Genomic DNA, 25534 nt, shown 5'->3' on the forward strand with positions numbered 1-25534 from the left:
GCAGGGCAAAAGAGGTGAGAGGCAAGGTGAAACATCTCTCCAAGATTAATACCTCCCAAGCTGCCGAGGAGGAGACTCTAAAGAGAGAGAAAGACATGGAGCATTAGAGAAAAAGAGAAAGTCCTTGAGGACTCCCAGAAGAAGAGGAAGCTGGTCCACCTCACCAGTTCTTCGGTAAAGTTTGGGACTTCCATTTCTCGAACCAGCAAGGACTCCTGACCACCGAAGCTCATGGACTCTTCCATAAAGGTGGTGAAGCTAGAAATGGTTCGAAAGGCCAAGGCTGAGGAGGCGGTGAAAGAGGCAGCGAGGTTGGCTGCGTTGAAGGCAGAAGAGGAGGCTGCATGGCAGAAGCCCGTAAGGACCTAGGGAAAATTCCCTAACTTCTTGGCTGGGCATGACGAAGAGCTTGCCCCAGCATTATTGGAGGCTCTTCCTGAAGAGGTCTGAGGTGCTGCAGCCATTTTTTATAAATTTTGGAATAATAGATGGGTGTTGTACGCCTCGTCCTGTGACGCCGTTGACCTCTCAAAGGCCCTAGTGAGCCAAAGCGTGAGGACATTTGCGTATCGAAGTGTAGGGAAGTCTTCACTGAGTTCCAAGCGAGGACCATGTCCTAAAAAAAAAGCTAGCCTCTGTTGAGGAGGAGTTGAAGAGGTTGAGGGTCGAAGTAGAGGAGACTAAGGCCCAAAAAGTTGAAGACGCTATCAAGTTGGAATTTGCCTTGCCCAAATAGAGGCCTTGAAGAAAGAGGCATATAAGTCTCAGTGTGAGGTGGCCTCCCTCACTAAAAAGGTGGAGACGTCAAATAATCATCAGAAGGTCACTGCTGAGGCCCTGGAAAAAACAAACCTTGAGCTTGCTGGGGCCAAGGATGCATATAAGTTCCTGAATGACCAAATAAAATGGCATGTTAATGAACTGGAAAAGGTGATGGAGGCAGCCAAGGTGGTGGAAGAGGAGGCAATTAAAGAGTTTATTGCCAATTTCCACAACACCGAGGAGTACCGGAGCTTCAGCGCATACTGGAGGAACTTCGGCTAGGTTGAGGTGATGGAGAGGGCTGAAGAACTTTACCCAGGCTACGACCTATCTCAACTTAGGTCCAAATTTGTGGATGAGGTACCTCAGACCCCAGCTGAGGGAGCAGTAGGGGAAGAAGCAGTAGAAAGGACTGAAGAGGGGCCTGACACTCAAGCTGCTAAAGCTTCTACTACAGAGACGCTTCCTCCATCATCCCAAGCTTAGTTTAGGATTCCTTTTTAGTTTATATCAATGTACTGGCCTTGAGCCCACCTCTTGTAATGTATTCAATATCAATGAATGCCATGTTTTGCAAAATTTTGCTTTCTTTTCAATATCAAGCGCATAAATCTTGGTAAATAATCAAGCATAAGTTTGAGTTAGCTATCTGAACTTGACATCTCTTTTTAGGATGACCTAATAATCAAGTCATATAAATGATGACTTAATGGGTTGCACCTAGGTTCCATCACTTAGGTTATTTGACTGAATCTTTCCGTTGAGTTTGAATTAAGGAGATGAAATGATGGTGGATGAGATATGCATGTCAAGGCATGCAGAATGAGCCTCGAATTTCAGGCAAGGTGACCCCAGAGTTGGGGATCAGGACCTCTCTTCCGAGGCTCTCATGCTTTCCTACATGGTGGATGGTGCAGCCATGTAGAGGCTTCTCCCTTTGGCGTTCAGCCTCGTCAAAAGAAGGCATGTGGAGTGAGCCTCAGAGTTCAGGCAAGGTGACACAGAGTTGGGGATCAGGACCTCTCCTCCGAGGCTCCCACGCTTCCCTATATGGTGGATGGTGCAGCCATGTAGAGGCTTCTTCCTTTGACGTTCAGCCTCACCAAAAGAAGGCATGTGGAGCGAGCCTTGGAGTTCAGACGAGGTGACCTCAGAGTTGGGGATCAGGACCTCTCCTTCGAGGCTCCCACGCTTTCCTACATGGTGGATGGTGTAGCCACGTAGAGTCTTCTCCCTTTGGCATTCAGCCTCGCCAAAAGAAGGCATGTGAAGTGAGCCTCGGAGTTTAGGCGAGTGACCCCAAAGTTGGGGATCAAGACCTCTTCTCCGAGGCTCCCACGCTTCCCTACATGGTGGATGGTGCAACCATGTAGAGATTTCTCCCTTTGGCGTTTAGCCTCGTCAAAAGAAGGCATGTGGAGTGAGCTTCGGAGTTCAGGCGAGGTGACCCCACAGTTGGGGATCAGGACCTCTCCTCCAAGGTTCCTACGCCTCCCTACATGGTGGATGGTTCAGCCATGTAGAGGCTTCTCCTTTTGGCATTCAGCCTCGCCAAAAGAAGGCATGTGGAGTAAGCCTCGGAGTTCGGGCGAGGTGACCCTAGATTTGGAAATCAGGACCTCTCCTCCAAGGCTCCTACGCTTCCCTACATGGTGGATGGTGCAGCCATGTAGAGATTTCTCCCTTTGGCATTTAGCCTCGTCAAAGGAAGGCATGTGGAGTGAGCCTTGGGGTTCCGGTGAGATGACCCCAGATTTGGAGGTCAGTACCTCTCCTGCGAGGCTTCCACATTTTGAGAGTCGTATATGAATTTAATGACATTTTATTGAAGCTGAAAATTATGTTACATAAGCTAGGAAAGATCCTCCAGCGATGCACTACATTCATTGGTAGTAAATTCTGAGATGCTCAATGTTCCATGGACTAGGCTGTGTTTTACGGGGTGCCTTTCTTCTTAGCACAGAAAAGGACACCGTGCGGCAGTAGTCTGCTCCGCTAGACTACCTTTCGCCTTTTCTCGATCGCGTCGGGACGAAAGAAAATTTGATTACAATTTTGTAGAAAGCTTACAATAGAGAATTTGAATACATTAAAAGTAAATTGAATATTGATTGATAAAAACTAAACATTACAATTGACGAAAGCAGAAAATTACAATTGCTGGTGCAGGGGGCGGACACCAATGAGCTTGAAAGATTTTTGAATGACTAATACCCCCTATAATAGCATTCTGAACAAAAACCTAAGTGACAGGAGTAGACGTTTAAAAACAAGGAATCATACTAAACGTTTACCAATATCAGAGCTATTTTACAGCTGAAATAACTATTACAATGAAAAAAAAATTACAACTCAAACTTGAAGTAATATTTACAATGTGCGATCGAAATTGGGCAAACTGGAGCTGCAATAGTGTCAAGGGGCTAAGTAAAGCTGCAGTCCTTGACATTCTCCCCCATTTGTTTTGACGACGTCCTCGGTGCCATCAATATATGATATGCTTCAATTAATGGTTTGAAGGCTCCGAGATCTTTTTCTCTTTCCCAAGTACTCTCCTCGTTGTTGCATCCCGTCCATTTGACCAAGTACTATTGATGATCTTTTCTAGAAGTTTGAGTGATTCGATAGTCAAGAATAATTTCAGCAACCTTCTTTCCAGCTTTCTTTAGTTCAAACACAGATCGCTTTGGCTCATTTCTAGATGCGTCCTCCTTATCTGCAAAGTATGGCTTCAACATACTAATATGAAGGACCTTGTGGATTTTACACCATGAAGGGAGTTCAACTCTGTATACAACTCTTCCAATTCTCTTCACAATGGGTAATGATCCAATGTATTTTGACGACAATTTTAAGTCCTTCCCTCTTGTTGGTTTGTAAACATTTCTATTGGGAAGCTTAACCATTGCCAGATCTCCAACATTGAATTCAATGAAATAGCGCTTTAGATCTGCAGCCTTTTATACCTTTTTGAGCTTTCTCAAGATAACTCCGAGCAATTTCAATATTTCGTTTCCACTCTTGAGAAAAGTTCTTTGCTTGGGGGGACTTGGTACTTCATTCGATATCCACTGTATGAAGGGATAGCGGTTGCTGGCCAGTAACAATCTCAAAAGGACTCTTATTGGTAGAAGAGCTCTTTTGGACATTGAAGCAAATTTGGGCCGCATCCAAAAGTTTTACCCAATTTTTCTGCGAAGTAGAGATAAAGTGCCAAAGATATTCTTCTAGCATAGAATTTAAGTGCTCCGTCATGATGTCCTCAAATTCCTAAATAAGCCTTTTAACGGGTTTTGGAATAGGACCATTCACCTCTTCGATCTCCTCTAATCGAAAAGTGCACAAAAAAGAGGGTTCATTTCTCTTGAAACCCTTACTAAATTGCATGGCTGAGATACTCTTCTCGCCCATCCTCCCAACCTGTGTAGGGATGACACGCGGCTTATTACCCATCATCATTAATGAATCGAAATATGGCAACACTGCTGTCTTAGTATCCCGAAGAAATTCCAATACTAGAATAAGCTTGAAATCATCCATCTGAACTGCAGATAAATTTGTCCTTCCCTCGAAAGGACCTGTTTTGATTAACACCGATTTCGCCACTCCAGCTATTGGTTGAACAGCGGAGTTGATTGCTTTGACTTTTCCACTACCCTTTTCTAGAACAAGTCCGTGTCGCTCTACTTCGGTACATGCAAGGTAGTTGTGGGTAGCACCAGTATCCACCATAGCCCTGATTGGCTTCCCATTGATTTTTACATCAATGTACATTAAGCTTTTGACCCTACAAATTCGAGTCTTCGCTTCTTCCATCTTTGACTCTTTCAATGGGACATCATCCTTTTTAGCAACCCAATGTGACAGTGTGTTGCACCGATGTGAAAATGCCCCAACTACGTCATCATCATCTTCGGAGTCGGTCTCACTATGATAATTAGCATGCGGGGCTTCTTGCTTTGAACTTGACCCGCCACTTGCTAACTGAAATATGCATTCACCATCTGCTTCTGAGGACACTCCGACACCCGATGAGTTCCTTTACATAAAAAGCACTTCAATTTGGGAGTGACATAGTTCAGCCCTCCATTGCTTTTCATTTGTTCCAGTTGTTACTGTTGCTGCCGTTAAAATTTCCTTGACGGCTATTATGATAGTTTTCCTGAAAGTCATGGGTGCTTTGATAGGCTCCTTCTCTATTCTGAGAGTAACACTCTCCCTCATTTGGATTCGAGCTGGGTCTGTAAGATCTGTTACCACCTCCAATTGCTTAATTACTCCCCGAAGGTCAATCTTTTCTAGATTTTGTTTGGTAGTTGCTCAAGCATTCAGCGGCTCCCATGGCCATGCTCAAATCAGTAACCTTCTGTCTTTGAAATTTCGTGCGTGTCCACGGTTTCAACCCTTTAATAAAGGTGAAGAGTTTATCCTTTTCTGACATATCTCGAATATTCAGCATATGCCCTGAGAAGGATTTCACATACTCCCTGATAGAGCTCTTGTGTTTCAAGTCTCAAAGTGCCCATCGAGCTTGATACTCGACATTTTCCGGGAAAAAATGCGATTTGATCGCTTCCTTGAGGAGATCCCAAAAATCTATTCGAACCCTGTGGGCGAGAAAGTATTGTTCCATATCAAACAAGAAGTTTTCGACTTCCTTTGCATCACGTGCCCCTACGTAGGTACACGGTTCAGAAATTCTGAATCTAGGAGCATACTCAGGTACGGGAGCTTGCCCATTGCCCACCGCACGTTGGAGTACCCGTAATTAAGCTCTCAACGCTTCCATTTCATCCTGCAGATCAGGAATGATTGCAGCAGCTTCAGTCATTGCTGCGCAAGCCCTTTGGCTTTCATCCAGTTGGATGTGTAATCCACGAATCTCGGATTCAGCCATCTCAACTTTTTCCTCGAGACCTTCCAAAGCATAGCACAACCTAGTAGTTGTCTCATCAAGTGCATCCACGCGTTGTTTAGTAGTACCCTTCTTTTGAGGCTCTACCACTTCAGTGGTGTGGAATGTAATTGGATCCTCAGCTTTCTTATCGAGGGTCGTGAGCCGCAGCTCTGATACCAACTTTCACGGGGTGCCTTTCTTCTTGGCACAGAAAGGGACTTTGTGTGGTAGTAGTCTGCTCCGTTAGACTACCTTCCGTCTTTTCTCAATCGCGTCAGGACGAAAGAAAATTTGATTACAATTTTGTAGAAAGCTTACAATAGAGAATTTGAGTACATTGAAAGTAAATTGAATATTTATTGATGAAAACTGAACATTATAATTGACGAAAGTAGAAAATTACAATTGCTAGTGCATGGGGTGGACACCAATGAGCTTGAAAGATCTTTGAATGACTAATACCCCCTATAATAGCATTCTGAACAAAAACCTAAGTGACAGGAGTAGACGTTTAAAAGATGAGAAATCATAATAAACGTTTACCAATATCAGAGCTATTTTACAACTGAAATAACTATTACAATGAAAAGAAAATTACAACTCAAACATGAAGTAATATTTACAATGTGCGGTCGAAGTTGGGCAAACTGCGGCTGCGATAGTGTCAAGGGGCTAAGTAAAGCTACGGTCCTTGACACTGTGCCTTGCCATCGATGTCTTCAATTCTGTAGGTGCCGGGTCGGAGTTCTTCCTTAAATCTGTAAGGGACTTCTCAGTTTGGACCCATGGTACCTTCTCCAAGTCCTTTGGAGGAGAGGAAGACTCTCCTAAGGACCAAATCATTGATTCGGAAGGACCTCTCCTTCATCTTAGAATTGAAGTATTTGGTCATTTTCCTTTGATAAGCGGTGAGCCTCAGTTGGGTGTCGTCTCTTTTTTCATCAATGAAGTCGAGGTTGAACATCCATAGCTCGTCATTAGATATTTCGCTGAAGTGTAGACGATGCAGTGATGGTAAATCGGCCTCGACTGGGCTCATGGCTTCGGTTCGATAGGCCATGAGGAAAGAGTTTTCCCCATGGGAGTTCTGGTCGTAGTTCAGATTACCCAAAGCACTTGAGGCAGGTCATCAACCCAAGCTCCCTTTGATGCATCCAGTTTTCTTTTGAGGACATGTTTGATCGTCTTGTTTACAACCTCAACTTGGCCATTAGCTTGAGGATGACGAGGCGTTGATAAGTGCTTCTTAATTCCAAGTTCTGCGCACAGGTTCCTGACCTTCTTATTGTCGAACTGCCTTCCATTGTCTGAAACTATGGAGTGGAGTATTCTGAATCGGCATATGATGTTCTTCCAAAAGAACTTGGAGGTATTTACTTCTATGATTTTTGCTAGCAGTTCGGCCTCAATCCACTTTGTGAAGTAATCAATGGCCACAATGGAAAAGTTCGCGCCTCCTCTGCCTTTAGGTAAAGGACCTATCAGATCCACGTCCCACTTAGAGAAGGGCCATAGGTTGGAGATGACATTTAGCTCCTGCGAGGGTTGCCTCTAAATGGGGAGAACCGTTGGCACTTTTCACATTTGCGCACGAATTAAAGCGCATCATTTTTCAAGGTGGGCTAGTTGTACCCTTACCTCAGTACCTTTTGTGCCAAGGCTAGTCCTCCTGAATGATTGCCACAAATACTTTCGTGGATTTCTCTCAGAATGTAAGTGGCTTCGTCTCTCCCTACACTGCGAAGAAGTGGAGAGGAGAAACTTCTTTTGTAGAGTACGTCATCAATGAAGAGAAAATGAGCTGACCTCCTTCTCAACTTGTAGGCCTCGTCTTTGTCAGTTGGCAGGACATGGTCCTTTAGGTAGGCTATGATTAGTTACATCCAGGTGGGGGTTCCTTCGAGCCACGTCACCTCAGAGGCCTCGGTAGACGGCGTGATGAGGTGCTCAATTGGTACTATAGCAAGAAGTTCAGAGTCCTTGCTGCTTGTGAGTTTAGAGAGAGCATCTGCATGTGCATTCTCGAGGAGAGGGATCTGCATTATTTTGAATTTTTCAAAAGATAGGAGGAGGTTCATCACCATCTTCAAGTAAGAGACCATGGTTTTATCTCTAGCTGAAAAACTTTCATTCATTTGGCTCACCACCAGCTGGAAGTCACTGTTGATATGTAGCCTCCTTACATGCATTTCTTTGGCGAATTTGAGGCCTGCAAGGAGTGCCTCATATTCAGCAGTATTGTTGGTAGCCTTAAATCTGAACTTCATGGTTGAGTTCAACTTGTGACCTTCTGGGCTGACCAGGACTACCCCAGCTCCCGAACCTGTCTCCAGCCGAACCATCCACGAACATGTTCAACTTGGGAGGTTCAACAGGTTCCATAACCTCCTCCACCTCGGGTATATTGGTGAACTCTGTCACAAAATCAGCTAAAGCTTGGCCTTTGATGGCCGTCCTTGTCTTAAAAACAATGTCGAATTCACTTAACTCCACTGTCCATATTAGTAGTCTTCCTGAGGCGTCCGATTTCTATAGCACTTACCTTAAAGGGAATTTGGTCAACACGTGAATGGTGTGTGCCTGGAAGTAGGGCCTCAGCTTCGTAGAAGCTGTGATCAAGGCTAACGCTAGCTTTTCCATATTGGGATAGTGAGTTTCTGGATATAGGAATGCCTTGCTAGTATAGTACATGGGGAGTTGGGTGATTCCTTCCTCTTGGATTAGAACTGAGCTGGTGGCCTCATTAGAGACGACCAGGTATAGTTGAAGGATATCATCGAGCTTTGGCTTGGAGAGGAGTGGGCCTGTCCTAGATGCCTTTTCAGGCCTGGAAGGCCTTTTCACACTCCTCATTCTATTCAAACTTCTTCCTAGCTTTCAATATTTTGAAAAATGGGAGGCATTTATCGGTGGCCTTGGAGACAAAATGGTTGAGGGCTGCCATTCGTCCCGTTAGGCTTTAGACTTCCTTGGGTTTTTGGGGTGATCTCATCTCGAGCAAGGCACTGATCTTTTAGTGATAAAAGAGGTATTCTCCTTAACAACCGAGTACATGGGTATTTGATTATAGCCCGAGTAGGCGTCCATGAAACTCAGGAGCTCATGCTCGGCAGTGGAGTCAACCAATTGATCAATTCTCGAAAGTGAGAAGCTGTCTTTAGGGCATATCTTGTTGAGATTCATGAAATCGATACATACTCTCCATTTATTGTTGTACTTCTTGACTAGCAACGGGTTTGAGACCCATTTCGGGTAGATGGTCTCTCTGATGAAGCCATTCTTGATTAGGTTTTGCACTTCTTTATTCAAAGCTGCATACCTTTCTGGGTTGAGGGCTCTTCTCTTCTATCGATGCGGGGCAACTTTAGGATCAATCTTTAGGTGGTGACAGCTGACATTGGGGTCTATGCCTACCATGTCCTCATGCCTCCAAGCAAAGAGGTTAAGGTTCTTGCAGAGTAAGTCTTTCAATTTTTCTTTCATGTCATCGTCCAGGCCTATGCCTACTTTTAACACCTTCACGAGGTCGATCGGAAAACTTTCTAGTTCCTCAACCGAAGTTGCTTGGGGTTTATGTTCAGTTACACAGGGATCGATTTCATCGATCATGGAGAGTTGTTCCTGCTCGGGAGATGCGTCGATCATGTCAACATCATCTCGTTTGGGAGGGGCCTCGTTTGGGACGTCTGTCATAACTACATCAATCAGGATGGCGTGTACGTTCCGAGGCTCAACCTTTCTAATAAAGCTCAGGTAGCATTCTCTGGATCTTCTTTGGTCACCTCTCATTGTTATTACCTCATTCTGGATTGGGAATTTCATGCATAAGTGGTGAATGGAAGTGACGGCCCCTAACTCCTTCAGGATTGGTCTACCCAAGACTCCGTGGTAAGCTGATCGACTGTCTACAATAAGGAATTCCATGAAATTCATAGTGGCTTGGGGGATTCTCCCATCTCTACCACCAACGTTATTTTTCCTCTCGGAGTGATACTATCTCCGATAAATCCATATAAAGGAGTGATGGTGGGCATCAACTTATGGTCTAGGATCATCTTGTTGGACCCGATCAGGATGTTAACGAGCTGCCATTGTCTACTAGCATTTGCTTGAGTCCATTTCGGGCCACAACGGCCCTTACCACAAGTGCATCATGGTGGGGATAGTGAACCCTTTCAGAGTCCTCTTGGGTGAAGACGATGGGCGATACTTGGTTCCTTCGGGAGGTGCTGTCGATGATATAACTGGTTAGTGGGAGGTGTTTAGCCTCTTGGGCATAGTTCCATTTTGCATTCCGAGTCTCCCCTCCCACGTAGGGGCCTCCAAATATGGTACGTATCTCGTGAATAGGGGCCTCTTCTCGTGCATGGCGGTTTCCACATGCTTGTGTCCTTCCTTGGGTCTCTCAGCGCCATGCTCCATTTGGCGGGGGGATACATCTCGGTGGTGAGGATGAGCCTCTTCATGCCTAGGTCGCTGGTCGTTCCTAGGCGGGGGCCTGTTCAGCCATGGCGCCTCATTCCTCCTGTCTTAGGGATGTTTCTGTCGGTTGCGGTATGCGTACTCCCGACACTCAAAGGTGTCATGACCGTAGGAGCGTTGGTACGTACAATAATCGAGGGGGTCTGATTAGGCCTATTCCTAGGTCCTGAACCATGCCTCCATCCTGTTCCTCTACAGGGGGGCTTGTTGTGAAGTTCTTGCTTGTGGGTCGGTAGCAGTTGGATTGACGTCCTCATATGCCAAAGTTGGAACTGCGTTCAAAGTGGTTGTGGCAAGTGCTTGCCCTGAATTTCCATTACCAGGTGGGTTCATCTAGTAGTCCATCAAGTGGGAGGTCGGTATCCTGGCGCATTGCCTCTGTTGAGGAGGGAGGCCTCTGCTGGCCCGATTTCGGTGTTCAATTAATCCCTTATTGATAATCTCTCGCCTCGTCATTTCCAACAGGGCGTCATAGGTGGTGGGATCTTGGTTTTGTACGTTCCTTCAAAACAGGGTATTCATATTCAAACCTCCACTTAGGGCTGATAAAGCCTCACGATCAGTGACTTGTACGCAGTACATCATTTCATCGATAAAGCGTGATATAAAGCTTTTTAGGGATTCCCCATGCGCTTGTCTCATGTCTTGAAGGCGCTGGGTAAGGGCTTCTCCCTCTTTGTTCACCGCAAACCTTTTTAGGAAGGTGTTCTTAAATTCTGGCCAACTCCTTATACTCTTAAGTGGCAGTCGACTATACCAAATTTCAGTTACTCTACTAAGTGTCAAATGAAAAGCTTTACACTTCACAGCTAGAGTGGCGCCTCTAAGGCACATATGAGTTTTATAAGCGCTTAGGTGTTTCTTCGGGTCGCCTTTCCCGTCATACTTTGGTATTTTGGGCATCACATAGTGGCTCAGAACCTGGGCACTTCTTAGTTCCCTTGAGAATGGCAGATTTTTATCATCGTCGTCCAAGTCACAGGACCTCTGCTGCTCATCTGAGTCATTATTTTTCCTCGACTTCATACCTGGGTATTTGATGAGAGGGTCCAACTTGGGTCCTAGCCTCCTCCTCCCTCATTTGGTGCCTATTTCTAGGCAGAGCAGCACGGGGAGCATTCTCATGCCTTTCCTTCGGCTAATGAGACATTGGAGGTAGGGGCTGTGGTCTATTTTGAGGCTCGCGTTGCTATTGTTGTTGTTGCTTGTGCCTCGGTTCTGTGGGGCTAATTCTGTCAAAGACGCTGTTAGACCTCCTAGGTCTTTGTTCTGGCTTATATGCTGGTGGAAAGTCGTCCTGGTTATACTGAGCCTCGGTGGGTCAGCCAGCAGCATAATTGGAGAAAACCTCAATTTCTACTTCCCTGTCCATGGGGTTCCTGCCTCGGCTGTATTATGGCGGTACAGGCCTTTGGCTTTGAACTTCCTCATCTTGGTCGTAATGTTCTTAGGGTGCATAGTAAAGAATGGGGAAGCCTTCCTGGCTCTGCATTTGGACCATGAGTTCTCTCATGGCCATGTTTTGGCTACAATATTCCTCATGTTCGCGGCCATGGTGGCCATCTCTCTCGACAGTAGGGCGGCCATCCGCATGCCACCTCTTCTGTGGTAGTGGTGAGGTTGATGCTGGGCAGCAAAGGCAGCAGCCGGTGGGGGCATTCCCACATTTTATCTTACCCTCCTAGGGGGTACATCCTCGTCTGAACTTATTCTCTTCTGTTCCAACTCCAAATAGTTGTTATGGGGCTTTCACTTGTTCTTTTCCAAGAACAAATCCTTTTTCAAGGGGAATGCCCAAATATTCTTTTCGATAAGCTTTCTCTACACGGTTACACGTGATTATAGTATGGTTTCCCACAGACGGCACCAATCTGTTATCCCAGAATACGTTGTCAACAGATACCGAACCTACCCGCATACACGTAAGCCTGGTCCAACATGCTAAGACACGTTGACGGTCTAGAAATAATAGCAAAATGGGGCGTGGAAGCGACTCAAAGGTGTGGAATAAAAACGTTTAAAATTCGATGAGATGTTTGCGTAACGATTGTATAATAATTACCAATCGGTGTTTATAGAATGCGAGTATGAATTCATGCATATTGCAATAGAGTAAAATGTAAAGAATGCTGTATTTATTCTTATGTTAAATCTTGCATTAACCTCTTGAGAAATACATGGGGGAGAGTATTGATAGTGTTACAACTTAGATCGCGGCCCTTGGTTGGGAGTACACGTGGCTTCATCTTGTAAGTTTACATGTTAAATTATAGGCATCACACTTAACTTCCTAACCTGCTACACATTTATTAATTGGCGGCTCTGCCACTACATTGACAAGACAAGACATTTGCACTCTATAATAGGTGACCCATCAATCAATCAAGAAGGATCCTTGTGTAAGATCAGATCTTTGGAGAGGAGTGATGCCTAGAGCCTCAGGGCCTTGGAGAAGATTGGGCCTTAGAAGGAAGGGCCTCAGCTACAAAGTCACCTCGACATATTAGTTTCAGCATTAGCACTTGGCCCATGTCTGGCATGGGGCATCGGATAAGATGCCACGTGGGTCAGAAAAGGTGAGCCATGACGAACAGGGGTTGGGGGCTCGGATAAGATACCACGTGGATAGGAAGAGGTGGGCCAAGAGCCCAGTGGTTCGGCCAAGTGTCAATACGTAACATTATGCATTTTTCAAGCCACAAACACAGTTGGATGCTTCATTCAAACCATGTACATTTGTTTCTATGTCTTTCACGCGCCAAAAATCTCTACGTTACATTAAATAATCCACACTTTTGTTGTCTAATTTAATTTCTCTTATGATAAAGTAAATTATAATTAGCATTTGTGACGAATTTTCTGCTGGAAAATAAATAATTTAAGTTTTAAAAATTTCAAATTAATAATTTGTTGTTTCTATTTTAATTTCCACTCAATACAAAATTAAATTAATAATATTATAGTGTAACATACATATTATAACTTGTGGTATGAAAGTGGTGGTTGTTGTAACTTGAAATAAGTTTCAGCATTTCAAAATTAAAACCTATTAATTTTTAGTTTTAGCATAAAATTAAAAAACCATAATTCATATGATAACTTCTATGTTTTTTCATTATTGTAGGGATTAAAGTTTTACACTATATAAGGGAGTCATTTCTATAATTTGAGAAAACCATTTGAAGCATCATCATTTCTACAATTTTATGTTATACTCTGGCGTCTTGATAAAAGTTCGTTCGCTTATCTCCTTATAGTCGTGCCCATAGAAAGAGAGACACATGTATTTTATCTTGAAATCGTGTAGTATTGAAAGAACTCGCACGAAGGGGAGCAGTGGTGAATCCAAGACTTCGACTCAGCTAGGCCGGGCGTTAATCATTGGTCGTTGAATGTCAATAGTTAATGACCATATAGCGATATCGTTTATTAATATTAAATTAAATAATATTAAAAATTACTTTTATCATTTTTCCTAACATTAAGTGCTGTTTGTGTGGTTCTTCTACGGGTTATTGCTCAAAGACTATAACATATCTGTAAGTCTACCATGCAGAAACATGTGCAAATACAATATTTTTATCTTTATTTTTGAAATGGGATACATAATAATTAATTGTGAGTTTCTAATTATTATTATTATTATTTTCCTGTGAATAGATTCCAAATGTGCAGGGGTTCATCTTTGGAGTACTTCAAATGGTGCTTTATGTAATTTACAAAAATGCAAAACAAGTAATAGAAGAAAATCTTGCTGAAATACAAAAGAAAACTATTTCATTGGAAGATCAGAAGCTTCCAGAACTCAAGGACCAGATTACTGATGTTGTGAAGCCAAGTGCAATTGTGTGATAACACCAGTTGTTCCACAGCTGCTAAGCAATAATTTACCTAACTTAGGGGCAGAGAAAACCCAAAAGAACCAGGTTGATCCGTCCGAGAAGTGAAATAGCACATGAAATCTCAAAGCCTTTCGATTAAGTTTGAATTAGCTAGGAATTAATGCCAATTCCATGTACCTTTTTTATTTATTTTGGAATATGTCTGTCATTATTGCTTATGTAATATGTTCTTGATTTATACTCAATTTGAGAGGAATTTTTAAAATGTATCAGCGTAGTTCTCATGTATCACATCTCAACATAAAAAAATTAACGTATGTTATCAATAACCATCGCGAGAGAGAGAGAGAGAAGGCCAAAAAAAAAAAAAAAGTGTTAAGAGAAACGAAATATACACCTCCTCTTAACATTTTCAATATCTCCAAGGCTGGCCGTAGCATAAGGCAGACAAGGCAACTGCCTAAGGTCTCTGATTTTCTGGAGCCCCTGATTTTTTGGCCCTGTCTAGTAGATGTCATTATTGCAGAAGCAAAAGTTTCTGTATTGTAGGTTGAAGACGTTGAAGATAGGTCATTGTCAGGCCTAAATATTATTTTTCTTTGGACTTTTTTTTTTTTGGGGAACGTAGGCCCATATTGATTAACAGTATATTATTTATAGCTCATATAGGCTACCCCATATACCTCTTAAGAAATTAAGAATTAAAATAGATATGCCATTGGGGAAATTGTCATATGTGATAAGTTAAAAATTTAAACTTGATCATAGTCTCAAGACTCCCAACCTTGTTTGCAAATGGTTTAATTTATGTTTAACATGTTATTTACGTTTAATTTTCATAAACATCCCCCATACTTTGACATCTCCTTTTAATGTTGTAGATTCGTTCGCTCTACTGGGGTGACCTTTTGGGTGAATGATAAAAAGTCCAATGGTATACAGTTCAACGATAAAAAATTGGATTACGAATCTACAAAGTTAAAATTTTAGCAAACTTACTGTGGTGGGTAAATTTTCATGAAGAAGTTTTTAAAATTCCATATCTACTTTTACTATTTACTTTTTCAGCAAACTAACATCCTATGTATCCATTTTTAAGTAGTGGTCCTTTTGTAAAAAATTATTTTTAACATCCTCCATATCCATTTTTAAAGTAGTATTACGTTTGTAATTAATTATGCTTAAGGGCATCATAATCATTGGTTGCCTAGGGCTTCAAAATTCTCGAGGCCGGCCCTGAATATCTCTATAAGAGAATAATAGGAATAAAAATAAAAAGGACCTTACAGGAATCAAATAAAATCTCATTGCCAATTTCTCAATCTATAATGCTCCTCTACCAGACCTGTAAAAGGCCTCCTCTCTCATTTTCTCTCATCTCGACGGGTCTCATAATTAAAAAAATACTCTCCAAAAACCCACCCCCACCCCGAACTGTGAGAGGGGCTGCACTACCAGGCCTCTTACATGTCTGGTAGTGTAGCATGGTCCTTTCTCAATTGTCCCCATATATAGAATTAAAGTAGAACAAAAAATCATGGGATATTGAGCCCAAAATTCACCTTCTCTTGATGTGCTTCTATTACTCTCCAGTATAACGGGTATTTGATATATACTGCTGCAAAATAAAAGAGTGAAAATATTGTCTCTTGTCCAATATGGTATTGTCTAGCGCTAATAATAAATCTTTTCTACACATATTTAGCACATTAATACCGATTTTAGTCAACAAGTAATGGAAGAAACAGAGATGGGATAACGGAAGGTGTTGGCATATTGGAAGGAGAGTGTACGACCGTACATTAGGGGTTTGCCATCATTGACCAGGCAATCGTCAAAATGGAGGCGCTTGAAAACATGGGGGTTGATGAGTCGAGCGGAGCTGAACCACCCACAGTTGACATGGATCCTTGAAATGTTGCATCCCGCAATGCACACGTTCATGATCTCCACGGTGTATGTGGGTATCCCATTTGGCAGTGGCTCCGTGGCCCCTTGGCTTATAACTATGTCTAATAATGAACAGCTTTCGCTCCATATCCTGTTTGGATTAGCCAGCTTTTCCTTTTCCTTTTCTTCTTGTCCTGCAATTTAAAAGCCAAGCAAATACATACAAAGGAACTGCTCTAGCACAAAAAACACTGTGCTGAATAACGTTATTTAGTTCTAGTAAAAAAGCATATCATGCCACATATTCGACTATCCAGGATTTTTTGATATTTTTACTTGTTTGATTAAATTTACAGAATATAAATCAAAGTTCTATTCATTGACGTGTAACATAAATTAGCACTGTGATCAAATATGCCTATTATACTTAAAGAATAGTCCAACGTAGAATTGTCAAAAAGTACCAAACCATCCTTATCCGGACCGCCAAATATAGACTGAGTATGGACTGTGGACCAGGTCCCTGATCGATCACAAGCCAGCCATGGAGCGAGCCATGAGATCTCAAAGTCAAGTGGTGCTGGGCAACTTTGACACAGACTGAACTATAGTGTAGAAGGTGTTGAACAAGATATCACTTCTCAAGGTGTTAATAGAAAAATGAAACTTCTGGGAGGTGCTGCAAAGGAAAAAGGAAAGAGACAATTGAACCAAAAAGGGGTTTGTGCCTTTCCCGACATATTTATCACGGCCTGTGAATAAGTGCTTTCGAGTCAACCAAGCCAAAAGAAGCCATGGATTAGGCGAGAACAAATATAGGCCCTTTATTTTTTGACATTGCTAATCTACTCTGTAAAGCTAACGTAACGTGCAACCGTATTAAATGTTAACTTGAGAAGTCTTAATCAAAGCACACGTGAATTAACTTCTACTTGAAAGCAAAATAATGCAGCCAAATTCTTTATTGCATAATTACTCAACTACAACTTTAGAACAACGCATAATAACCGGAATATAGAACTTTAAGAAGCGGGAATAGGCTTTAACGGAAGGGGTTAGGGTACAGAATGGCTCACAGCACTGCCCGTATCAGGTCCGCCATAAGACTGTACAGTCCATACAATTTTTTTTCATAGTTTTTTGTTTCATTATTCTATAAAATATATGGGAATGCAACAGATGAATCACGACACTAACTATACGAGGCCGGTCTAGAGACCTGTGGTAACTAAGGCTTCGATGGCCTAAGAAGTGGCCAAGATGCACCACCCAAAAAGGACTTGAAGGAGTAGATAGTAGGCTAGGAGGGTGGAGAGCGGTGGAGCAAAAGGGGCTGAGGGCCTGGTGCGCCAGTAAAGTGGGCAGAAATGTACACAGACAACCGAGGGAAAAAAACGGTGGCTAAGGCTGTGTCAATGCTGACTGGCGGTGCAGTATAGAAGCGACACGTGGAGTCTTGCGCACAGTGGCAGAGTCATGCCTGTGCCTGTCGCATATATACATGCAAAGGACAACGCGAAAAGCAGTCACACAGAATACAGAATTACACATACACATGCATATTTGTAACAGTCGTATGCACACTGGGCATTCAGAGTTTCTGTTTTTGGCCTCTTTGTTCACGCATAATGCAAATCCCATTAATGCAGGAGGTTTATCAGTGTAAGGATTATTTTTTCAAACTTCTCTTTATCTAAAAACATTTTAAAATTTAAAAGATAAAAAATGGATAAATTACCAATAATTAAAAGCTTCCGATGAGTAGCAGAGAAAGTGTTGTTCTTGGAAGTACTGTTTATGCTCTTCTTCTCTGAAACTGGATTCAACTCCATTAACCCATGATCTGAAACTATTTAAAAAATCTTAACAAATCGAGCAAGATTATTCAAGTTTTTGGTACTTTGAAAGATAGAGAGGATTTTGTCATTTAATCGTCACGAATAACTTAAATTACAAAACAAGAGCAGGACAGAAAAGTGGGATTAAACAAGGAATGAAGCATGTTATCGCTGAAAGAGCAGATAAAGTCAATGTGGAAACTCCACCAACCCAGTAATTCAATTCCAATATTTTATATACAGTATACCCACAAAACATAGATTGAACACAGCACACACACACCGCACACACAAAAGCGCACAAACACACAAACATGTGTTCAATGAAGACTGACCTGTATAGAGTCCCATGATTAGCAACAATAATGTGAGCGCAAAAATCGCCGTGAATGCAGCGTTGCTCCGCCACCTTCTTGTTGATTCGAAACTCATATTTGATCAGACAACGTCCGGGCAAGATTATTACTGAGTAGGAGAAGACGAATATTTAAGAGAGCCGAGTTAGTTGAGTTGACTCGCAGATAGCTGCTATAGCCATAGTACATAGACCAGCAAATCACCGCCAAAACGGAACTGTATAATCTGCACAGTGATGAAATCTCAGCTTTATATTCTTCTAAACTTTGACTGAAATCCGATCAAGAGAAGAAAATGCAGTGAAATGACTGGACAACTGTGCAACACCATAGCATCAAACGATTAATTTTTCACATCAATATATAGATACAAACTATTACAGCGTATATACATACAAACATTATTCATCAGGAATCAAAGGTGGTAGAATTTAGCTCTGAAAGGAACAATCACGTGTTCTTTTTTTTTTAAACAAAGAAGTATGTGCTTATGTAAAAGAAGAAGAATGGGAATTTCAAATACCTCGGGAATTTTCACAGAACAAATTCATCAATAAAAGTAAGTTTCCCAAAACAGTTAAAGGCAGAATCCCAGGAAAAGTGCCGAGTTGAAATTCCATCTCAATGGTGTTGTTCCTTTCCAATTTAATGCAGACCCACGAGGAAAAAAAATTAAAAAGTGATGATATACTGAATTAAGTATGAATATTTGTTTATATATATGCATTTGCATGTAGATACATATATATACACATGGAAATAAGGCATTTAAAGTCCTATGAAATGCAGCGTTTGTTATATAATTTTCACCTTTGATTTTGGAGAAAGAATTTTTAGAGAGAACGCGTCAATTGCAATTCCCAACTAAGAGCATTTGGCTACAGAGTGTAAGATATAAATTTTGAGTTCTTAAAGCAAGAAAACTTTCATGGCGAAGGGTATAAAATTAGTTTAGTGAACTCAGTAAGGGCGCGTTTGACAATTAAGGTGTTCATTGTTCAATAATTTTTTTAAGTAACTTTTAAGACTTTTAGGTTCATTATTATACTTATAATTAGGAGTTGGCTCAAATTAGGTGTTGAACCAACTCGTTTAAGGTTATTCTAATAAATTTCACATTTTAAGCTTTTAGACTTCAACGTGAATTTTGTATCTCGGGTTGTTCACGAAATGGATAGCTCTATGCCTATCTATATATACAAGACAAAAACGAGTTTAATTTGGCTTTTTGAATTGATCAAGAATGAATGAGAACCAAAGAAGTGAATAAGGAACAAATGATTGTTTGCTGAAATTGAATAAGAACAGGAAATACAGTATTGCCACTTTTTTTGTTGATTTAGGAATAGAATTTCGACTCTGAACCTCAAGTGACATATTCTAGTATGAACTACAATGTGGCATTGACGATGACTTTACGAATAAATAACACGATTCGACACGATAGATTCAATTCAGAAATTAACCAACAAAGGATCAATAGGGTAAACAGTATTGATTCTGTTCTCTTATATCTGCATCAGCTGTTCAAATGTTTTCATGGCAGGAGCAGGCAATCCAAGAAGAACGTTAATGCTTTTTCTTTCTTTTCCATGTGAAAGAAAGAGGATTACTTCCTTTTCAGGCAAAACTACAGGCCCTGATAGCACAGGCTCTCCCCAGCCGAAATCAGTAGTGTGGAATGATAGCCTCGACCATGTAGTGATCAGCAGGGTTGCTGTCAAAGAAGGCCTAGCTCGAGTTGCCTCGAAATAGTCTATAGCAGATCTCATATAGCCGTCTGTCACCATTTTCACTGCCTCTTGAACTAGTTTTACAGTGAATGAAAATGGGTTGTCCACTAATTCACCTGCCTTGCAGAGTGAATTTGTCAATACAATTGCATTGCCAAAGTATCCTTCTGGAATTGGGGGCTCGAATCTAGACCGTCCATCGACTGCAAAAAGTAGCTTTGTCTGTTGATCCTGCTTCATATTTAATGCCTTGCTACGAGCTTTCCATACGTATGCTGAGAGGGCTTCGAATGTGGTGCACTTTTCTAGATTCCCATCTTCTAGTGCATTCTTTCTTAGGTGCTCGAGCTTCTCCGAGTCGAAACAGAATGACTTATAGAGCATTTCTTCTTTGTAAAGTTCAGTTGTGCTTGATATATCTTCAATCTCAGCATATTCATGATGTGGGAATTCCAACTTGGGTGGATTTCTGGCTTTGAGAATGCTTCTGTCCATGAATGGAGGAACCTTAAGTTTAAGGCCTCTGGCAGTTTCACCCCAAGAATTCACAAATTCCATGGCACCAATCCCATCAAACATGCAATGGTTCATGCACAGGCCAAGAACAAAGCCTCCACATTTGAATTTTGTGACCTGAAAGCAAGTTAGCCCTTAATAAGGATGTCTAGGATGAGCACGGAATGGTTGGCATGCTAGATTGAACAGTACTCGATAAAATTAAAGAATAAAAAGAAGTTTGAATATTGTTCGGTTTTATGTAAATAATATCGTCTAATACTGCATATCAAACATGAAACTCTATACCCTATGAGATAGATGATAAGATACACGAACGACACTTAGCAAAAAGAATCATTCTTAGGCTGGATATGTCAAACTCGAGTTTGTTAATAATCTTGCAAATTCAAGCTTCAGACGATATGTAAGGACGCAAAACTAAGTTAATATAGATTCTATCATCCAATCATGGAGCGAAAAATCTTCCAAGTTCATCCTTATGAAAATTTCCTTAACATGAATGGGAAACATCTTAAATAAACCAAGCGATGTACTTACTTGAGCCACCAGAGGAGGAATTTCTAGAATGTTTTTGGCACCAGGGATGTCGTAAACTAGCTTCCCAAGAGTGATGGGATCAGGCCTCGTAATGTCACCTAAATCTTCAAGCTTACAATCTGCCTCAGCCTCGACAAATACAGCACCTTCCCCGGTACAGTCCACAATAAGCTTCATTTCCGGGCTAATGGTCAGCCGTCCTGCAAGAGGATAATAGTGCACCAGAACCTTCGACAAGGCATCCTTAATCACTTGCACAGCATCCTCATTGCCCCTTTCCTCTGATTTAAAACAGTAAATTGTACGAACTATAACTGCAATATTTTGATCCAGATTCGACAAAAAGTATAGCCCCTTCATCGTCTCCTCGGCTGGAGGAACCAGAGTAGGCTGCCCTTGTTTAACAGCAAGCTCAAACATATGGATGCTACCGTTTGCCATCTTCCAAACTCCTTTAACGTCGAAAACCTTGAATCAGAAAAAAAATGTTAGAGAGTAAAACTAAGGACACGAAATTAGATTATGCATTCATCCACGTAAAAAAAGCATTAAAACATAAGAAACTAGAAAGATGCCTGTTAAGCAGAAGTATATGACAATTGCCCGGATTCAAAAACTAAGATTAATGTATTAACAAGATTAGGATTACAGCAAATATATAGGGAAACGTAGTTCAAGAAAAATTAATATGGTTAAGTTTTGGTTAACAAAGACGTACTATTGAAAGGGACTGGTGGCAATACTAGTTCATAAACAATGCTATTAAAATGGAAAAGTCTTAAGAAAGAAAACTGGGTTATTTTGAATAATTCCATGAAAGATTCTGCAAATGTCACGTAGTTGTGGTAGGCTACTTGCCATGTTACTTGCTCGGGAGATTTAGAGACTGGAGACTAGCGTGGGGGTGAGATTAGGTAGGGTTGGTATCCAAATTTTACTTACTTGATTTTATTAAATTTGATTTTTATATATGCCCCTCGTCATTTATTTCCAGCATAAAGAGAAAGGACAGAGTAGAAGATTATGATCAAATCCTTAATCAAATTTTGTCACCGAAATGTAGGATAGGATTGTTTCATCGTGGATACTTTTTGTCGAACAGTATTTGGCTCGTGGTAATTTTTTTTTTTATTTTTTTATTTTATGATAATATGATAAAAAGTCCAATGGTATACAGTTCAACGATAAAAAATTGGATTACGAATCTACAAAGTTAAAATTTTAGCAAACTTACTGTGGTGGGTAAATTTTCATGAAGAAGTTTTTAAAATTCCATATCTACTTTTACTATTTACTTTTTCAGCAAACTAACATCCTATGTATCCATTTTTAAGTAGTGGTCCTTTTGTAAAAAATTATTTTTAACATCCTCCATATCCATTTTTAAAGTAGTATTACGTTTGTAATTAATTATGCTTAAGGGCATCATAATCATTGGTTGCCTAGGGCTTCAAAATTCTCGAGGCCGGCCCTGAATATCTCTATAAGAGAATAATAGGAATAAAAATAAAAAGGACCTTACAGGAATCAAATAAAATCTCATTGCCAATTTCTCAATCTATAATGCTCCTCTACCAGACCTGTAAAAGGCCTCCTCTCTCATTTTCTCTCACCTCGACGGGTCTCATAATTAAAAAAATACTCTCCAAAAACCCACCCCCACCCCGAACTGTGAGAGGGGCTGCACTACCAGGCCTCTTACATGTCTGGTAGTGTAGCATGGTCCTTTCTCAATTGTCCCCATATATAGAATTAAAGTAGAACAAAAAATCATGGGATATTGAGCCCAAAATTCACCTTCTCTTGATGTGCTTCTATTACTCTCCAGTATAACGGGTATTTGATATATACTGCTGCAAAATAAAAGAGTGAAAATATTGTCTCTTGTCCAATATGGTATTGTCTAGCGCTAATAATAAATCTTTTCTACACATATTTAGCACATTAATACCGATTTTAGTCAACAAGTAATGGAAGAAACAGAGATGGGATAACGGAAGGTGTTGGCATATTGGAAGGAGAGTGTACGACCGTACATTAGGGGTTTGCCATCATTGACCAGGCAATCGTCAAAATGGAGGCGCTTGAAAACATGGGGGTTGATGAGTCGAGCGGAGCTGAACCACCCACAGTTGACATGGATCCTTGAAATGTTGCATCCCGCAATGCACACGTTCATGATCTCCACGGTGTATGTGGGTATCCCATTTGGCAGTGGCTCCGTGGCCCCTTGGCTTATAACTATGTCTAATAATGAACAGCTTTCGCTCCATATCCTGTTTGGATTAGCCAGCTTTTCCTTTTCCTTTTCTTCTTGTCCTGCAATTTAAAAGCCAAGCAAATACATACAAAGGAACTGCTCTAGCACAAAAAACACTGTGCTGAATAACGTTATTTAGTTCTAGTAAAAAAGCATATCATGCCACATATTCGACTATCCAGGATTTTTTGATATTTTTACTTGTTTGATTAAATTTACAGAATATAAATCAAAGTTCTATTCATTGACGTGTAACATAAATTAGCACTGTGATCAAATATGCCTATTATACTTAAAGAATAGTCCAACGTAGAATTGTCAAAAAGTACCAAACCATCCTTATCCGGACCGCCAAATATAGACTGAGTATGGACTGTGGACCAGGTCCCTGATCGATCACAAGCCAGCCATGGAGCGAGCCATGAGATCTCAAAGTCAAGTGGTGCTGGGCAACTTTGACACAGACTGAACTATAGTGTAGAAGGTGTTGAACAAGATATCACTTCTCAAGGTGTTAATAGACAAATGAAACTTCTGGGAGGTGCTGCAAAGGAAAAAGGAAAGAGACAATTGAACCAAAAAGGGGTTTGTGCCTTTCCCGACATATTTATCACGGCCTGTGAATAAGTGCTTTCGAGTCAACCAAGCCAAAAGAAGCCATGGATTAGGCGAGAACAAATATAGGCCCTTTATTTTTTGACATTGCTAATCTACTCTGTAAAGCTAACGTAACGTGCAACCGTATTAAATGTTAACTTGAGAAGTCTTAATCAAAGCACACGTGAATTAACTTCTACTTGAAAGCAAAATAATGCAGCCAAATTCTTTATTGCATAATTACTCAACTACAACTTTAGAACAACGCATAATAACCGGAATATAGAACTTTAAGAAGCGGGAATAGGCTTTAACGGAAGGGGTTAGGGTACAGAATGGCTCACAGCACTGCCCGTATCAGGTCCGCCATAAGACTGTACAGTCCATACAATTTTTTTTCATAGTTTTTTGTTTCATTATTCTATAAAATATATGGGAATGCAACAGATGAATCACGACACTAACTATACGAGGCCGGTCTAGAGACCTGTGGTAACTAAGGCTTCGATGGCCTAAGAAGTGGCCAAGATGCACCACCCAAAAAGGACTTGAAGGAGTAGATAGTAGGCTAGGAGGGTGGAGAGCGGTGGAGCAAAAGGGGCTGAGGGCCTGGTGCGCCAGTAAAGTGGGCAGAAATGTACACAGACAACCGAGGGAAAAAAACGGTGGCTAAGGCTGTGTCAATGCTGACTGGCGGTGCAGTATAGAAGCGACACGTGGAGTCTTGCGCACAGTGGCAGAGTCATGCCTGTGCCTGTCGCATATATACATGCAAAGGACAACGCGAAAAGCAGTCACACAGAATACAGAATTACACATACACATGCATATTTGTAACAGTCGTATGCACACTGGGCATTCAGAGTTTCTGTTTTTGGCCTCTTTGTTCACGCATAATGCAAATCCCATTAATGCAGGAGGTTTATCAGTGTAAGGATTATTTTTTCAAACTTCTCTTTATCTAAAAACATTTTAAAATTTAAAAGATAAAAAATGGATAAATTACCAATAATTAAAAGCTTCCGATGAGTAGCAGAGAAAGTGTTGTTCTTGGAAGTACTGTTTATGCTCTTCTTCTCTGAAACTGGATTCAACTCCATTAACCCATGATCTGAAACTATTTAAAAAATCTTAACAAATCGAGCAAGATTATTCAAGTTTTTGGTACTTTGAAAGATAGAGAGGATTTTGTCATTTAATCGTCACGAATAACTTAAATTACAAAACAAGAGCAGGACAGAAAAGTGGGATTAAACAAGGAATGAAGCATGTTATCGCTGAAAGAGCAGATAAAGTCAATGTGGAAACTCCACCAACCCAGTAATTCAATTCCAATATTTTATATACAGTATACCCACAAAACATAGATTGAACACAGCACACACACACCGCACACACAAAAGCGCACAAACACACAAACATGTGTTCAATGAAGACTGACCTGTATAGAGTCCCATGATTAGCAACAATAATGTGAGCGCAAACATCGCCGTGAATGCAGCGTTGCTCCGCCACCTTCTTGTTGATTCGAAACTCATATTTGATCAGACAACGTCCGGGCAAGATTATTACTGAGTAGGAGAAGACGAATATTTAAGAGAGCCGAGTTAGTTGAGTTGACTCGCAGATAGCTGCTATAGCCATAGTACATAGACCAGCAAATCACCGCCAAAACGGAACTGTATAATCTGCACAGTGATGAAATCTCAGCTTTATATTCTTCTAAACTTTGACTGAAATCCGATCAAGAGAAGAAAATGCAGTGAAATGACTGGACAACTGTGCAACACCATAGCATCAAACGATTAATTTTTCACATCA

At 41.2% G+C, this 25534-nt stretch overlaps 3 protein-coding genes across 3 annotated transcripts; 1 reads left to right on the forward strand and 2 right to left on the reverse strand.

Annotated features, from left to right (window-relative positions):
- Positions 1–6757: 6757 nt before the first annotated feature.
- LOC111380604 lies at positions 6758–8512 on the reverse strand. The gene is made up of 5 exons (XM_023004217.1): positions 8202–8512; positions 7960–8114; positions 7573–7868; positions 7306–7515; positions 6758–7210 (listed from the first exon to the last, which is right to left on the reverse strand). Exons 1-5 carry the CDS (start codon positions 8510–8512, stop codon positions 6758–6760), a joined length of 1425 nt encoding a protein of 474 aa, XP_022859985.1.
- A 4167-nt stretch (positions 8513–12679) lies between these two features.
- Positions 12680–15059, forward strand: LOC111380605 (bidirectional sugar transporter SWEET15-like). The gene is made up of 7 exons (XM_023004218.1): positions 12680–12717; positions 13449–13525; positions 13628–13680; positions 13802–13987; positions 14410–14528; positions 14865–14917; positions 15052–15059. The coding sequence occupies exons 1-7, from the start codon at positions 12680–12682 to the stop codon at positions 15057–15059; spliced, it is 534 nt and encodes a 177-aa protein (XP_022859986.1).
- Positions 15060–19315: 4256 nt separating this feature from the next.
- Positions 19316–21507, reverse strand: LOC111380609 (omega-hydroxypalmitate O-feruloyl transferase-like). Its single transcript, XM_023004223.1, has 3 exons — positions 21432–21507; positions 20857–21324; positions 19316–20433 (listed from the first exon to the last, which is right to left on the reverse strand). Exons 2-3 carry the CDS (start codon positions 21295–21297, stop codon positions 19576–19578), a joined length of 1299 nt encoding a protein of 432 aa, XP_022859991.1. The 5' UTR covers positions 21298–21324; positions 21432–21507; the 3' UTR covers positions 19316–19575.
- Between the last annotated feature and the right edge of the window lie 4027 nt (positions 21508–25534).

Source organism: Olea europaea, unplaced genomic scaffold, assembly GCF_002742605.1.
Source record: "Olea europaea var. sylvestris unplaced genomic scaffold, O_europaea_v1 scaffold2176, whole genome shotgun sequence".
Classification (NCBI taxonomy): Eukaryota; Viridiplantae; Streptophyta; class Magnoliopsida; order Lamiales; family Oleaceae; genus Olea; species Olea europaea.